The sequence below is a fragment of the Plasmodium chabaudi genome (assembly GCF_900002335.3).
Source record: "Plasmodium chabaudi chabaudi strain AS genome assembly, chromosome: 6".
NCBI classification, from domain to species: Eukaryota; Apicomplexa; class Aconoidasida; order Haemosporida; family Plasmodiidae; genus Plasmodium; species Plasmodium chabaudi.
Genome location: NC_030106.2, coordinates 78,744 through 96,468, shown reverse-complemented (window position 1 = coordinate 96,468; position 17,725 = coordinate 78,744). Strand labels below are relative to the sequence as shown.

General features: G+C 22.9%; 4 protein-coding genes and 1 pseudogene across 4 annotated transcripts, besides 1 other annotated feature; 2 read left to right on the top strand and 3 right to left on the bottom strand.

Moving 5' to 3' along the window:
- Positions 1–662: 662 nt before the first annotated feature.
- PCHAS_0602400 (GPN-loop GTPase, putative) lies at positions 663–2,081 on the bottom strand (the record flags this gene model as incomplete). The annotated part of the gene is made up of 1 exon (XM_732942.2): positions 663–2,081. One exon carries the CDS (start codon positions 2,079–2,081, stop codon positions 663–665), a length of 1,419 nt encoding a protein of 472 aa, XP_738035.2.
- Positions 2,082–3,091: 1,010 nt separating this feature from the next.
- Positions 3,092–4,693, bottom strand: PCHAS_0602300 (fam-a protein; the record flags this gene model as incomplete). Its single annotated transcript, XM_016797424.1, has 6 exons — positions 3,092–3,199; positions 3,357–3,590; positions 3,701–3,810; positions 3,966–4,035; positions 4,131–4,383; positions 4,578–4,693. The coding sequence occupies 6 exons, from the start codon at positions 4,691–4,693 to the stop codon at positions 3,092–3,094; spliced, it is 891 nt and encodes a 296-aa protein (XP_016653381.1).
- Positions 4,694–8,085: 3,392 nt separating this feature from the next.
- Positions 8,086–9,542, top strand: PCHAS_0602200 (fam-a protein; the record flags this gene model as incomplete). The annotated part of the gene is made up of 6 exons (XM_016797423.1): positions 8,086–8,216; positions 8,370–8,616; positions 8,712–8,781; positions 8,953–9,056; positions 9,148–9,378; positions 9,519–9,542. 6 exons carry the CDS (start codon positions 8,086–8,088, stop codon positions 9,540–9,542), a joined length of 807 nt encoding a protein of 268 aa, XP_016653380.1.
- Positions 9,543–11,338: 1,796 nt separating this feature from the next.
- On the bottom strand, positions 11,339–12,886 carry PCHAS_0602100 (fam-a protein; the record flags this gene model as incomplete). Its single annotated transcript, XM_016797422.1, has 6 exons — positions 11,339–11,446; positions 11,596–11,829; positions 11,925–12,028; positions 12,183–12,252; positions 12,352–12,574; positions 12,786–12,886. The coding sequence occupies 6 exons, from the start codon at positions 12,884–12,886 to the stop codon at positions 11,339–11,341; spliced, it is 840 nt and encodes a 279-aa protein (XP_016653379.1).
- Positions 12,887–15,831: 2,945 nt separating this feature from the next.
- PCHAS_0602000 lies at positions 15,832–16,822 on the top strand (annotated as a pseudogene).
- Positions 15,832–16,822: a sequence feature (hypothetical protein, pseudogene).
- Positions 16,823–17,725: the final 903 nt, after the last annotated feature.

Here is a 17,725-nt window from a genome sequence, read left to right as displayed (position 1 = left end):
TATTAAAATGCATTTAAATGTGTATTCACATTGATACATTGTTTATAATAACAGTTTTGTGGAAATGTAATAATTGTTTTTTATTATCATTGGCCAACAAACGAATAAACAATATAAAAGATTATATTAAATCTTTATTAAAAAATAATTATAAAAGGAAAAACGAAACTATATTAAATTGTTTTGAAAGTAATGTGTATGTAGGTATATATTTTTTACACATTTATTTACAATGGGTAATGCTTATAAAGGTACATTGCATTTTTCGAAAAGGTGAAAATAATTAAATTTGAAAAAGTTATAAAGTTTAAACAAAATAAAAAAATAACAAACAAATAAATTATATAAAATAAAAGGTCTTTGTAAATTAAAAATCAATAAAAATGATTATATAAATGGGTATACCTTTTTAATACAAAAAATTGAAATTTAATATATGATTAATTATAATTTTAATTAGTATGTGTATGCTATAAAAAAAATGAATTTAAGGTTTTTTACTTTCAGATTATGTGGCATTATAATGAATAACAACACATTTGAATAGTTATAGGCTTAAAGGGATACAAACATATATGTGTGCCCCTTTATTCATCATATAATGTTAAAAGTATATAATTAACTTTTATGTAACTATTGTATATTTTTCTCAATTTATATATTTAATTTTTATTATTATTTGTAGAAATGGGCATTTGTTTTTGTTTTTCAATTAACAAAGATTCCATCTTTAGTTTGATATCCTTTTCCTTTCTTTTTTTAATTCTTTTTACTTGTTTTTCGATTATAGCTACATATTCATCAATAAATTCTTCCTTTAAGGATTCTAGATGTTTTATAATATCATTAAATCCTTCAATTGTTTTTGACGAAATGCCTACAGTTTTTATTCCTTCATAAAACTCATTAATCATTAATGCACAAGATCTACTAAAACTAGCCATGTATGTTTCATCATTCAAAACATCTTCGTTGAAAGTATCATAATTTTTCATCCACTCAATGCATTTATCATGCCTAATGATATCAATTTTATTAAAGCAAGCTAAGAATGGTAACCTGGTTTTATATAAAATACTACATGCATAAAGCATATTAGACATAAAGGTAATAGGCCTTTCACATCGAACAGTGTCTATAATATAATTAATAACAACTGGAAAGCTAACTGATAATGTTTCTAAAATTATATTTCCACTAGCTGACCAGTTAAACACTTCAATTTGCCCGGGTGTATCGACAATTATATAGTTTAATTTATGTTTTCTTTTTTCTAATATTTCAATAACCTTATCAAATCGAGTAGCAAATAAATTTAAACATGTCATTATGGCACCGTTAGGTCCTAGTTTATATTCTTTCATAACCTCATGATATTTTATACTATCTCTTATATCTATATTTGTTGGATACTGTAAATGTTTAACGGCTGGATCGAGATTAATTGTATATACTTTTTTTTTTCTTTGTATTTTTAAGTAATTATATAATGCTCCAATATATGTTGTTTTTCCACTTCCTGCCATACCAATAGCAATTATAACGATTGGTAGTTTTTTGTAATAGTCTCTCATGTTTCCATTATTATTTAAAGGGTGTTCGCTATTTGGTGACTCTTTTAGCTTTTTGCTGTTTTCTTCTTTTTTAATAGATTCGGGTGTTTTACTGTTTGTTAACCCATCTGGATTGCTTTCTTTTAATTCGTTTGCTCTATTTTCCGTCTCATTTATAGAATTTACATCGATTTGATTGGTCTGCATATCACTGTTAATTTTTTTTTCTGGTGGATTACTTATATTTTCAGTTTCCTTGGGCTGATTAATTTTATCATAATTATCACTAATTGTATCGCTGCATTCTCGTTTTTCAAAGTTTTCTTTATTTTTATCCGTTTTACTATCAACGGGATCAGTGCGATCATAATTTTCTTTTATTAAAAGATTTTTACGTGATATATCATTGCCTTGTTTATCTTTTAGCGTGTCACTATTTAATGCATTATCACTTAATTTATAATTGTCGATTTTATTAACATTTTGTTCTTGATTATTTTCTTTAGCATTCCCCTTTTTATCTTCCATTATGATAATAGAAATGTTGTGCAAAGCAAAAAATATAAAACCAAACAAATTTATTTAAAAATTGGTATATATAATTTTAACAAACTCTGAATTCAAAAAAACATTTATTTTCCATTAAAGGAGTATACTAAAAATACATGGCATAAAGGATCATTTTTTATTTTAATTCAAGGAAAATAAATACATAAATAATTGAACGAATAGGTGAAGGAATAAATATTTATTTATCTGATTTTATTTTTCTTAAAGTGCAGCTTTTTTTGGTGGGAAAAAATGAAATTGTGATTAAAAATTATATATATTGTAAATTAAAAAAATATAAAGCTTATGCTAAGAAATAATTTATTTTAATTTTATTTATTATTCTTTTTTATGGATGGAAAATGGTAAAAAAATAAACTTTTGAAATGTATTTAATATATGTTACGTATTATGCATATAGATATAACACGAGTGATGTCATTATTCCACGAAATTTGTTTATTTAGATTTTTTCTTATTACTACTAACTTGTAAAAAAATTGGAATATATTTGTTTAATTGGAAAACTTATTAAAAGGAAACTCTATTTTTATGATATTTTTTTATTTGCCCTTTTGATTAATATAAGTCAATTTTTATTTAAATCAATAAGGTGAAAATTAAATAACTTGAGGTGTAGGTAAAGGGTTTTAGTTAAAATATAGAGTTTTATATAAATAAATAAAAAAGTACAAACATTTAAATTTATAACAAAAAAGAACTATCAATATTAATGTCAAATGATAGCCCATAAAGAAATATTTTTCATAAATTATAATATTAACATTTCTAATGTTAAACAAATTAAATGTATATATATCACATAAAAATACAAGAATAAATTATATGCAAATGAAAAATGATTGAAAAGAAAAAAGACATTTCATGATAATAATTTAAAATAAATATAATCCATGAAATGCAATTTATTTTATTAATATATGCATCATAATATTAAAGCATATCAAATTGTTATATGATATATACGTTTATGAACTATTTTCAAGTGTAATTTTTAAGTTGGTAAGCGCTGCTATTTTGGTTGCTTTAACTACTTTAAGAATAAGGTCTTCCATAATGGGAGATTCAACATCAATCTACATAAAAAATGGATAAATATATAAAATATAATAATTATATTTTTTTGTGAATGAATAATACATATTATAAATATGGCATTTATAAATAAAGTATATATTTTTAATGAATGCTGAAATGTGAGTATTATGTTATTAATATGTTTATATTGCTTACAGAGTTGACACACGTAAGATTAACACAATCATCTTCTTTTTTAATGATACATCCAGATAAGTTAATATATGTTTTTATTATTTCGCCATTTCTAATATCCTCGTCAGATTCGATTTCAGCGTGGAATGAATTTGCATTTTCTAAAACTGAGTTTCTATATCCATATTCATAAGTATCGTTGTGATCATTTATATTTGCTGATGCATGAACAATTATAGTTTCATTTTCTGATACCTACACAATTAACAAAAATTGCATATATATGTATTTGTATAAATTATGATGTAATCATGTGAAAAAAACATTGCTTCTAAATGGACGAAGGAAAAAAAATATTTCCTTACTTCAACTTTGTGGGCTAAAGCACATAAATATTCTTGGGCTAATCCCACAAGACTTCTGGAGCGAAGTTGAACTATTACTAAATTTGGATCGTATATACGCATAAATTTTCCTAAAAAAATAATAATTTTGCAAAACGTAAATTAAAATATTATAGAAATTAACAAAAAGACAAATAAAAAAAACAATAACATGATGGTGGTAATAATAAAATTAAAAATATCAATAAATAATCATAATCATGTATTTATATTATTAACTAATTACCATTAATAAAGTTTCCATCGAAAAGTTGAGCCCCATTGGGATCCCATAATATTTTGACAATATCATCATACTAATGAAAAGAAAAAAGTGTGGATACATATATAATAATTTTTTTTATTTGAAATTAATTTTATAACATAAAAAAATAAGTTCGTTAATTTATACATTATCTGGACCGGGGATTTTAAGCTCGAGTTTCCCAATGTCTATACCATCATGGTTCTTAAAATATATAGCTGCGTCCTCATCATATATATTATATAAATCGTAACCTTCTTCATTTTGAGTATGGTATTGTAAAAGAGCTACAGCTTCTTTCATAAGTTTTTCTGCATTTCTAGCTTCTTCAGGATCTGTGCATATTAAGTGTGTATTGTTTTCATATATATCTTCCGAAGCGTCATTGGCCAAAATGGATCTATTTTTAAATTTTATTTAGATTTTTAATTCGAAAAAAAAATGTAAATATATTTACTTATAAAATGGTATGCACATTATACAATTGTTATAAAAATGCACAACACATTAATATATTCTAAATACTCTCATTTGTACGTGTTTATAGTTAGATTAAATGGTGATATATATAATATACTTATCATATTTTCTTACATAAGGTTATCTGAAGATGGTCCCCTTAGATGAAGATCACTTGCAATGGCTTTATTGCTTGCATATACAAACAAACTCAACAGAGCAAAAACGGTTTTCATATATATTTTATTCATTTTTGAATTTGATATATAAATAGTAAAAAATATATTAGTATTTTTTAAAAATTATATAAATATAATTAAAATCGAAGAAAAGGATTTTCGAGAAAACTATAAAAATTCATATTTATTTTAAAAAAATTATTACTCAAAGATAAATTGTATAATTATCTAATTTGTACGGCTTATAAATGCGCGAATATTTTTTTATTTAAATAGCCTTATTCCAAAACAATGCCAATATATATAATTTCATAAATATTATGATTTTTAATCTACAGATATTATAATGTCTAGAAATAACTAATTTTAATTAAATTATAGTATACTCTTTTTTATTTATAGATCACTAAATTAAAAATTGAAATATTATATATATGCGGCCTATGCCCGGGATTATTATATTTGTGCACGTCGCAAAAATTTTATATTAGCCTTTCCTATATTGCTTTTACCTATTATTAGAAAATTAATATTAAAATATAGATTAAAAATTACAAGAAAATAATTTAAAAAATATATAAATTTTAATGCAACACTTGATAAAATTATTTGAAAATAATTATTTATTGATGCATACATTAGTGAATGAGCGATGTGATAGGGAAGGATATACTATATAATAGTTACATTAAAAAATAAGTATGTTGCTTATTTTGAATTTAATATACAATTTTTATATTTTTAAATATCAAAAGAATTTGACTTAATCCAAAAATTACAACACGCTTGTGCATCCTTATTATTTATAGTGCAATACCACAGTCATAATATTGTAAATTCGTGATCAAATAGTTCAATAAAATTTGCATTATTGCAACTCCCGTTTTATACTATTTTTTATCGCTATTAATCGAAATTTTACTAGATTATATTTTTTTATATAACTCCTAAGTCGATAAAAATTGTGCGTTGCTAGTAGTATTGATACATATTTTTTGCAAACGGATGGGAATTATAAAATTACTTTTGTATGTAACAAAATAAATAATATATATAATGTAAAATAAAAAAATAATGAAACATAAAGTTTATAAAATAAATCATGGAATTTCTATACAAAAAATATTTTTTTAGTTTTTAATTATAATTTTCTTGATATCGAGGTATTAATGATTTATAAGTCAGAGTTCTGTATTATGTATATACTTTTGTATTAAGTGTATAATCTCATATATCTGTATACTCTTGTTATATGTGGGTATTTATTGCATCTTTGCATATCTTTGGCATTATACATTATATTGTGTTTTCTGGGATATATGCTTTGAGCTGGGGTTTTGGGTTATGCCTTATTTAATTTTTTATAATTTGATAATATTTATTGGTCTATAAATGGTGATTAAATATATGTGCCATCTTCGTATGTTTAATCTCGAAATGAAGTCCAAATATGCAGCCAAAAAGGGGCATAGCCATTAATACGAAAGGGATCGCATAACATTTTCTCATAGGTTATAATATATATAATTGAGTGCTAATATAGATCTAATATGGTTAAATAAAATGTCTATATTGCATATATTAATATAGATATTGGCTATATATGAAGTCGTATTATGCTATATTATAATTGTCTATTATATAGGACTTGTTAATCGGGGGCTAAACTAAATTGTGCATAACACAATATGTTTCTTTATTTGATAAAATATTATTTAGTAAAATTTATAATTGTGTCACAATTGCTTTAAATTGTATTATGCCAACCGAACAGTAATAATAGCATTATATATGAGACTGGGTAGGGATTATAAGATGACTCATTTGGAACAATTGGCTACATTATAATATACCTTCAAATTAATAGGCATATTTTTAATGGTAATTAAACATATTACAATATACAATAGATAATCATAAAATATGATTATGCTTCTAACATGTTTAGTAATACATAAAAAATACTCTATATATATAATATTATACTGTTCGGCTATCAAAATTCAATTTAAATTAAAATAATTGTGGCACAAATTAGAAGTTTTACTAAATAAACTGATTCATCAAATAAAGAAACATATTGTGTTATTCATGATTCAATATAGCTATGGGCTAGCAAGTCTTATATAATAGATAATAAAGGTTCTTATATAAAGTCAGCCAAAAATTAGCAATAAAATATAAAATGTGAAGCTATAATATTGCCACATTTAACATATATGAGATAGTTAGATAGAAGTATTATGCGGCCCTTTTCATATTAATGGAGATATTCCTTTTTTGCTACATATTTAGACATAATCTCTAGATTAAACATAGGGGATGATACATATATTTAATCACCATTTACAGACCCCGAATATTATCAAATTACAAAAAATTAAATTACAATATACCCAGAACCCCAACTCAAAACGACGACTTAGTAACGAAGCAATAACCCGTAATGCAAATAGATGATTCATAAAGAATGAACATCTTGGCATCAAGAATATTAAAATAAAAAAATTAATTCATTTTATGTATGCACATATATATATACATTCTTGATTTTACAACTGTATGCTTCATTATTTTGTTTTTATATTTTATTTATGTATTTTTTTTAATTTTATATATACTTTGTTTTACTATTAAAAGGGAATTTATAATTTGTATTAATTTATAAAAAAACATGGGCGTCAATATTACTACCAATAAATAATTTTTATAAAATTAAGAATTATGCTAGAAATTTTTTATTTAGTAAAATGTGTATTAAAAGTGACAAAAAAATCACAGAATATGCGGTTCTCATATATAAATTTTATCACACAATTATTATGATGACGTAAAAAATACTGTTATTATATAGTATTCGTAATATATAAAATTAACTGCATTTCTCAAAAAACTATGCACTATCAAAGGAATTTTGTAAAACAAATGGGAAAAAATAGCAAAACATATTTAATATAATAATGTAAATATATGTATTCCATACGTATTTTTTCCTATTATATTAAATATAAGTAATATTAGACCCCACACACAATGGGATTTATATACATTTTAGATTAAGCTTAACCAATTATAAAAATATAAGGCTTGTGTATTCATAATGCCAATATTAAAAATATAATTTATATGATATAATTAAAAATATTTATTTTTAAATATTATAATATTAATGAAATTATGAATAATATTTTTGATATTCATTATTTATGAAAACTTCTGTTATTGGCATCGCCTTGTGATTGAATTATTTAAATAAAAAATATGTTAAACTTATAAATCTGGCAAGAACACACATTTTTTCGTTTAAATAATTTCTATTTTTTTAAAATAATTTGTTTTTTATACTTTATTGAATAAAATTATTTGCTTCAATTTTAATTTTGATTGTTCAGACTTTCGAGTTGTTAATTTTTATTAAAAAAATACTAATATATATTTTAATACTTTGTTTATAATCTTCAAAAATGAATAAATTTTATATTCAAATTGTTTTATTTCTTTTAAGCATATTCGTATATGTAAATAATAAAGCCATTGCAACTGAGTCTGCTCCAGAGGAATTTTCACCACCCCAAATAGAACCTCTGAATATTACGTAAGAAAATACACCAATATATATAATATACAATATATTATATATTTCATTATGAAAATATTATATGTACGCCTTTGTAACAACGTTATAATATAAATACAATAACTTTATTTTTGTACCCATAAAAAATATGTCCATTTTTATCAATGATAGTTCAGAAGAAGTATATGAAAAAAGCAAGGACCTATTATGTACCAATCCCGAAGAAATAAAAAATGCAGAAAAGCTTATGAAAGAAGCTATAGAACATTTAAAGCATTATGCTATAAGTGTAGATGGTTTTAAATATAAGGGGGAAAATCCTCATTATAATATGGTTTTTTATAAAAAAAATCATAAAAACCGTAAAAAACGTATAAATATTGAAAAAATTTATTATAAAGTTCATGGTCGCAATAAGGTATAAATTAACGAGCAATATTAAAGTTATAAACCAAATTAAAATTAAAAAATGATTATAATTTATATGCATATATTTCTCTTTGTTTCCATTAGTATAATGAAGTATTAAACATGTTATGGAATCCCGATCGTATCAATTTGCCCAATGGTGGCGATGTTAAAAGTATACAAAACATAAATAAATAATCAAATTAGTGCATTATTGTTACAATTTATTCGACATTTCGTGATGTATTATTACCATCGTTATATGATACTATTTATTGCTTCCCATATCTTCAAATTTATAATATTTTATTTTACATAATGCAAAATTATTATTTTTTTTGAAAAGTTGTCCGTGTGTACAATCCAAATTTAGTATTAATAGAAAAACGTTATGAAAAAGAACATGGATCCCCTCAGAAATATTTTTATGCTCTAGCTGCAAAGGCTAAAGTAAGGAAATTTCTTTTTTCATCCACCCAAAAATCATATTTTTCATATTATTCACAATAATTTATGCAATATGTTTTTATTAATTTTGTAGATATCAAAATATGTAACTATAATTGCCATTGTTTCACCAAATGTAAATGATCACAACCCTTCCAAGGAAAAATATGAAAACAAAATCATAGATAACGCAAATTTATTCGAAATAGAAGTTGATTCTGAAGACGATATTAAAAAAGGAAAATTAAAAAAAACGGTTGTTCACTTAAATGGGTACCTCATTGAAAGACACCCCGGGAGTGTTAATCTCACCTATATCGAAGCTGTAAGCGATAAAACAATTTTAATAACATGATAGTTTTCAGCAATTGTTTAAATAAATGCATACATATTTATAATAATACTATCATTTGCAAAAAATTTAAACATTTTATATATTCATCCACTTATGTTTTTTGTTCGTAGATTGATGAGCATTCCTCGACTTAACAAAAATGCAGTATTTGGAAAGATTTATATTATTTTTTCCTTCATATATAAACACATATTTCATATATATTTTTCAGCATCATATTATTAGAAGATTTACGCCAATAAAATGGTTTATTTCCATACACAATGTTTGCGTTAAATTACGATCATAAAATTTTTTTGTTTTAAGGATGTCTTTTTTGTTTTAATAATATTTTTTTTGTTTCAAGAATATTTTTTTGTTTCAAGAATATTTTTTTTGTTTCAAGAATATTTTTTTGTTTCAAGAATATTTTTTTTGTATATTAATTGTTTATGTCTTTTAACATTAGGGTGCATCTATATGTATTCATTTTGTGAGTATTAAAATATAAATGTTATTGTTTATGATATTTCTTTTATTTGTGATATTCCTTTAATTTAATGTTTATCACTCTTTTTCGATTAAATATCTATACATTTGCATTTATTTATTGTTTCTACTGTTTTCATTTTTCTTATAAAACTCGAAGTCTATATTGAAATTATCTATTTCCAAATATATGAATGTCTTAAAATACACCAATAATCATATTAAGAATAATTTATTAATGATTCATTTCCTCTTTTTTATTTTTTTTTCTCTTAAATTTTGTCTTTGGAAGTGTTTTCGAATTCCAAATAATGAATACTAATATAAAATGTCAAGAAACAAATGATTTTTTCGCTACTAAATAATTTTATAAACTAATATACTTTTAGAATTATAGAAAAGGAAATTATAATTCGAAATCAAATGAATCGGCTATGCAACATTATTATATGTATATATATTGTTAAGATGCATATATTTATATTATAATATTACACAAAAATGTATTTTTTAATTGTCTACATAAATAAAGTTATATTAACAAGAAATTATAATTTTCAATATTATGTACTTTTTCATGATACAAATTGATGCATATAAATTTTGTATAATAAAATTAATTGATAAAGAAAAGGTATAAACGGAATTATAATAGGCGTCTACTATTATCCCAAGTTAATATATATTATATGGTTTAATGTTTATTTATAATAAAAAACAGCATAATTGTAAAATTTGATCCTTTTTATTAAGAACGGTATTCACTATGAGCTACTTTAATTTATGCACGCTGAAACTGTAACGGTAGAAAAAATAATATAAAACAATATATAGAGAATAAATATAATATATACACCCAGTTTTATGTCACAAAATAACAAATCTCTCTTATATTTCCCCTTTAAAAGTAAATATTACAACATAACTACAAATAATTTGCTATACACATTAAATTTATGCTTCGTATTTATTTATATGGTAATAAATTAATGTTAAAAGAAAAGTATGGTATGCATTTAATATCTACAAGTATTATTTTAAAGCCTATTCTTATATTCAAAGACTTATTTAACTATATAATTCGTTCAATAAATATGGATTATAAGCTAAGTTATGTTTTAAAATGTGGCAATGCAATTTAATTTCAAGCATTATGATTTTACCAAAATCTGCGTTATATTATATTAGAAAAAAGTGTGATGAATATTAAATAAAAGAAGGGGTGTAAATAAAATATTTGGATAAATTATAACACTTATATTTGTAGTGTTGACAAAATTAAATTCCTGTATGTGCATTTTATATAAAGAATATATGAACAAATAATATACAAAATAAGCATTCGAAAAACGAAAAAAAGACGTTTTAGAATGATAATTTAAAATAGGTTCCATCCGTGAAAATAAATTTATTTTATTAATATAAGTATCAAAACTTTTTAAGATATCATTTGGAAATATGTTTATTTCTTTTCAAAAATATCCCTTAAATTGATAATATTTAGCATTATCTTGGATGTCATTTTTCTAATGATGGTTTGTGTGGTATCAGGAAGAACACTATGATCAATCTAAGAAAAACAAAAAATTAATAAATATATAAAATGCTCATTTTTATTGTGAATGAATATATATTAAAATATGAAATTATATATAGAAATTATATATTTTTTATAATGGCGAAATAAAATTATGTTACTAAAATTTTAATATTGCTTACAGAGGCGATAACGGTAATTTTAACGCAATCAACTTCCTTTTTAATGAAAAGCGTCATTAAGTTAACATACGTTTTGTATAATTTTCCACGTCTAATATCTTCTTCAGAATCAACTTCTGGCTTGAATGAGTTTGCGCTTTCTACGAGAGGATTTACATATTCTGCATAGTATCCAGGATCATGATCATTCATTTGTGATGAAGTCAAGACTATTGCAGTTTCGTCTTCTGATAACTATAAATTAATAAAAAGTATATTTTCATAAATTAGGATATAATCATATGAAAAAAAATATATATAGAAGGATGAAGGAAAAAAAATTTTCTTACTTCAACTTTGTTGGCTAATGCATAATAATATTTATCCCACATAAAGCTTTTGTAACGTTGTTGTCTAATTACTAAATTTTCATTGTATATTCTATGAAGGGCTCCTAAAAAAATTATAATTTTGTATACACGTAAATTAAAACATGATTAAATTTAAAAAAATGAAAAATATTAAATAGCAGATTGGGCATTGATAATAAAAAAACAAGAAATGCGTAATAAAGATTGGTAACCACATTAAACAAATTAGTTATGTACCTTGAATGAATAAATTATCGTAGTCCTTGCCGCCACTTGGATCCCATAGCATGTTTACTATATCAGAATACTAATAATAACAAAAAATATATATTTATATATTAACAACTATATTTTCTTATTTTAAAATAATTTCATGAATTAAAAATTATTGATTGTTAATTCATACACTATCCGGGTTGTGGATTGTAAATTCAAGCTTTCCTATCTCAGTACTGTTTGCTCTCTTAAAATGTAGAAATTCTTCGTCATCTTTCTTATAGTATAGCCCGTAATCATCTGTATGTTCAGCATGTTTTTTTGCAACATCTAAAGCTTCGACCATAACAGCTGCTGCTTGTGTAGCTTCTTCAGGGCTGATAGATATTTGATGTTCACTTTCTTCATTTGAGCTACAAATGGAGAAGGGAATATATTTTTAAATTTATGTGCATTTTGAATTTAAAAAAAATATATATTCATAAGAAGTTATTTTGATTTACAATTGTTATAAATATCGGCATTAATACAAATATATATATGTATATATATATATTCTCATAATAAACAGCATACACATATTTATATTTGACATAGATATATATGTTGCAATTATTTTCTTACGAAATGGTGGCTGCATCGAATTTGTTTGCAAATACTATATTTTGCATATATCCCGCGACACTTAAAAGTGCCAAAGCAATCTTAATATGTCCCTTATTCATTTTGGGGATTGATAAGTAAAATATTAAAAAATATTAATATATTTTTTAGAAATAGAAAATTAACAAGTATAAAGGTTATGCAAATATACTATATCGAAGCAAACGATTTTCGAACAAATTATAAAATTTAATATTTATTTAAATAAATATAAATATTTTTTAAAATTGATTTATTTATTTCATGCATTTATCAAATTTTTAAATATAATTATCTTTTTAAATATTATTATATATTAATAAATAAATGCATATAGAATTTAGTTGCATGTCATGTGTTCTATATGTTATTAAGTTTCGTCTCTTTAGGTGTTAACTATTTAATTATTATTATTGAAATGCATATAATAATATTACAATTATATTTATAGTTATATATGTAATATACAACATATTATAATATATAAAAATTAAATAAAAGGATTTTTTAAAAGAACATATAAATTAATTTTTTTTTTTCAACTGTTGTATTTAAGTGAACAATAATTATTACAGCTTTAATAAATATTAAATATTAAAAATATTATATATCTCAAAAAATAGTTTTAGTTAATATAACATTATTAATATGTTAAATTATATGTAGCCAAACTTTTTATTTTTACAGATAACTTAAAAATAAAACTGAAATTTAATTGTATATTATATATCCAATTTATGGTTGGATAGATAAAAGGTATATTATATGACACCACCATTTATTTAGCAATAGAAAGTTGATAATATATAGGTAGGATGATAGTATAAAAAATATATACTGTTTTAATGTAATACTTGACTATATTTAATCTAATATACGCAAACAATTATATTAATGAATATGCAATCATGCTAAAAATACGCGTAACAATTATTATATAAAAATAGTTGTTTTGTTGTTCCTTTCCATTTGTTTTGAGTATAAAGCATATTTTTGTAATTTTAAATATTAAAGGAGTTTATTTAAGATGGGTATTGCATTATATTTATACACATTCCCCAATATTATGCCGATTATTTCTAATGTTTCATAACAATAACTTGATAAAAATTATTTATTGGTAGTAATATTGACGCCCATGTTTTTTTATAAATTAATACAAATTATAAATTCCCTTTTAATAATAAAACAAAGTATATATAAAATTAAAAAAAATACATAAATAAAATATAAAAACAAAATAATGAAGCATACTGTTGTAAAATAAAAAAAAATATATATATATATATATATATATATATATATATACATATATAAAATAAATTTATTTTTTTATATTAATATTCTTGATGCCGAGAGGTTCATGCATTATGGGTCAAAGTTATGTTTATGGGTTATTGTTTCGTTCACTGAATCTGCCTTTTGAGTTAGGGTTTGGGGTATATTATAATTAAATTTTTTATAATTTTATCATATTTATTGATCTGAAATTGTTGATTAAATGTGTGCTTCATCCCTGTAGTTTAATCTCGAGATCATGTCTAAATATGCAACCAAAAAAGGGGCATAGCCATTGATATGAAAGGGGATGTATAATATGGTTAAAATATCTATATTGCATATGTATATAACTTGCTAACAAATAGCTATATTGAATCATGAATAACACTATATTTTCTTTATTTGATGAAAATATTATTTAGTAAAATTTATTATTTGTGTCACAATTGCTTTAAATTGTATTATCCCAACCGAACAGTAATAATAGCATTATATATGAGGCTGAATATGGGTTATAAGATGATTCATTTGGAACAATTGCCTACATTATAATATACCTTCAGGTTAATATGCATATTTTTAATGGTAATTAAGCATATTATCAATATATAATAAATAGCCATAAAATATAGATTCATGAACTATCGATCGAGAATTGATAACACAACGTTATCTAAAAAGGCATTTTATGCATCTAACATTTTTAATAATACATAAAAATACATTATAAATATATTTATACTATCCTTTTAATTTTCGATTACATATAGTATCATTTCATGCTAATGTTATAATTTATATTGATAGAAATAGTTCTATATACTTTAATTTATTTACTATAAAGGCATAATATTAGATTAATTACTATTAATTTTTAAACATCATAATTGTGCGGTATAAATAAATTAAATTTTAAAATCGTTAAAAAATAAAATATATGTATGCTAATAAAATTTCATATCATATTTTGTTTTAATAATTATAAATAATATGATAGAAATAATAATGCTATTATTATATGCCTATATATACTCTAATAAAATATTATGCCAAAACGAATATTAAAATATTGTTTATTGTAAAAACTTCATATAATTAAATGTTAATTTTATCGAAAAGACGCATAGTAATAAATTTTCTTTGAACTAATAATATTTATATTAGGCTATTATATATACACAAACTTATAAATTTATATTTTAAATACATTGTTATTATGAAATAATATACATGTTCTAAAATATTATACTTTAAAACAATGAACCATGGAAATTACTAATTGACTTAAAGTATTTATATTGAGTGCATTAATTGTAGTGTTGTAACATACAATGATATAGCACCATTAATCATGGTAACAATAGATAAACATATTGAATACGAATAAATCTATTATTTTATTTGATTTATATACATGGATATATATTATTTAGCCTATGAAAAGACTGAAAACGTATATAACCTGAAAAATTAATTAATATAATTTTTAGTTAAGCATGTTTTTAATGTGATAATATTCGTATTAACACTACTAAGCCATATATTATTAATTTTATTAATGATTCTATAATATTTCATAATAAGTATACAAGTCTTTATAGTGATATTAAAGAATGTGATTCATATTTTAATTTGTTAAATAATTTAAAAGCATCTCTTATTAGGAGCAAACGAAATCGTAGTCTTAAAAGTGTACTAGTGTTAATTTAAAAAATCGCCCTCATACAAAGCAAACAAATAAATTCAAATGCTGAGAAAAAAAAACAAGACAGTGTCAAAAGTCCCACAATCTGTAGAGCCTATATCATTTGAATCACCACAGCAAATACTACCATCAGAACCACCAACAACAACCACAACGATTCAAAAAGGGGCATTCGATTCTCAAGGTGTATCAAATGCTGCAGTGGGGCAATTATCAAACCAAGGGGATACATCAAAAGGTTTAGATAGTGGCCAACATAATACAGCAAATGAAATAGGAAAGCAAGGGAATGATATAATAGATAAACCAGAACAATCATAAGATGGTAAACATCAAATTTCAACCCCTAAACAAGAAAATTCAAGTGACGCGCCAGAAAATGCAAATAATAATTTAGGAAGTCAAGATGTTGGAAAAGGAGGTTTAAATATTAAACCACAAATCCACCGATTCACCAGAACGATCAAAATATTACACAAGGTAATTCACTGAAACAACAAGAAGATTCAGGAAATATGCAGTTACAAAATATTTTTAATATATTCAAAAATACATTTGAAACGTATAGTTCCTCTTTTTATAATACATATACGATATTGGTAATAGCTTATATAAAAAGGCGTCGTCAACCTTAGAAAATGTTTACGATAAATCTAGAAATTTTGCTAGTAACACGATTAGTTATGTGAATGAGCAACTTAATAAAGCATTAGAGAATGACCCATCAAGTAATATAAATGGGCCTCAATCGACCCCTTCTTTGCCAGATGAAAAACATCCAGAACCACAAAATCCACCCTGGCAAACTGGTCAAAATAATTATAATTCACAAGGGTTAGTTCCTACACAAAATCTTGACTCATCAAATAGTAAACAAGTAAATCCTTCTGATTCAACCCATGAGAAGCAACCCCAATCATCAGTCGATCCTATCAGTAAAGCACCTAATATGGAAATTAAATCAAAAGACCTTGGAACAATTTCAAAAGAAAATATACCACAATTAGTAAAAACCAAAGATATATCTGAATGATATAACCGAACTGAAATTGTTATTACAATTGTTTTAATGCCTATTATTTTATTAATTATGTATAACGTAAATAATGCGTAATTAGTAAATATAACACTTTTAAAATAATTCCCACTATAAAATATTATATATTTTTCATAATTTTATGTTATTATTTGTCATATGGATGGAGAAAGGAGTTGAAGAGAAAAAAAAACATGAAAAAAGTTATAAATTCAATTGGAAGAAAAATACCGATGCAAATAATTATAAAATCGTATAATCAAAAAAAACAGACTAAAAAGTCTATAAATCCCGTTTATGTGGGAAAATATCCATTATTAAATATATACAAGCTTATGTAGACTGATCCTGCATCATTTATTCATTTATTTTTTTTTGTTTATAAAAGAAAACTAAATTGTTTAGAATTCTAAATTCAATTAACTTATATTTGAAATCAATTTAAAATATGTATACATTTAAAGAATACTAAATAGTAAATTTGCCTATTATAATATTTAATATTTATATGTGGGAACCAGACTAAGGTTCTTTTCATATTTTATAGTAAAACATAAAACAAATTTTCTATATGATGGAATTCTCTATTATAACTAAATATAACATTTCTTTATCATTAATTATTATTTATAAAAGTCAAAATATTGTATTGTTTAAATATAAAAGGTATCTTAGCGCCTATTAAATGAATACGACAAAATAAAGCTTTACTTATTAAGTGTACTTCATTTTTTTGTTTCATATAATAAAATTAGTATCTCTTTCAATATATTGGATCTATATGTATTATTTTTGTGATTGAATATGTAATTTGATTATTCGTTTGAATTGCATTTGAAAAAATGTATATTTTATACTATTTTAATAGAAATCATATATTTGATGTTGTATATTTTGAAA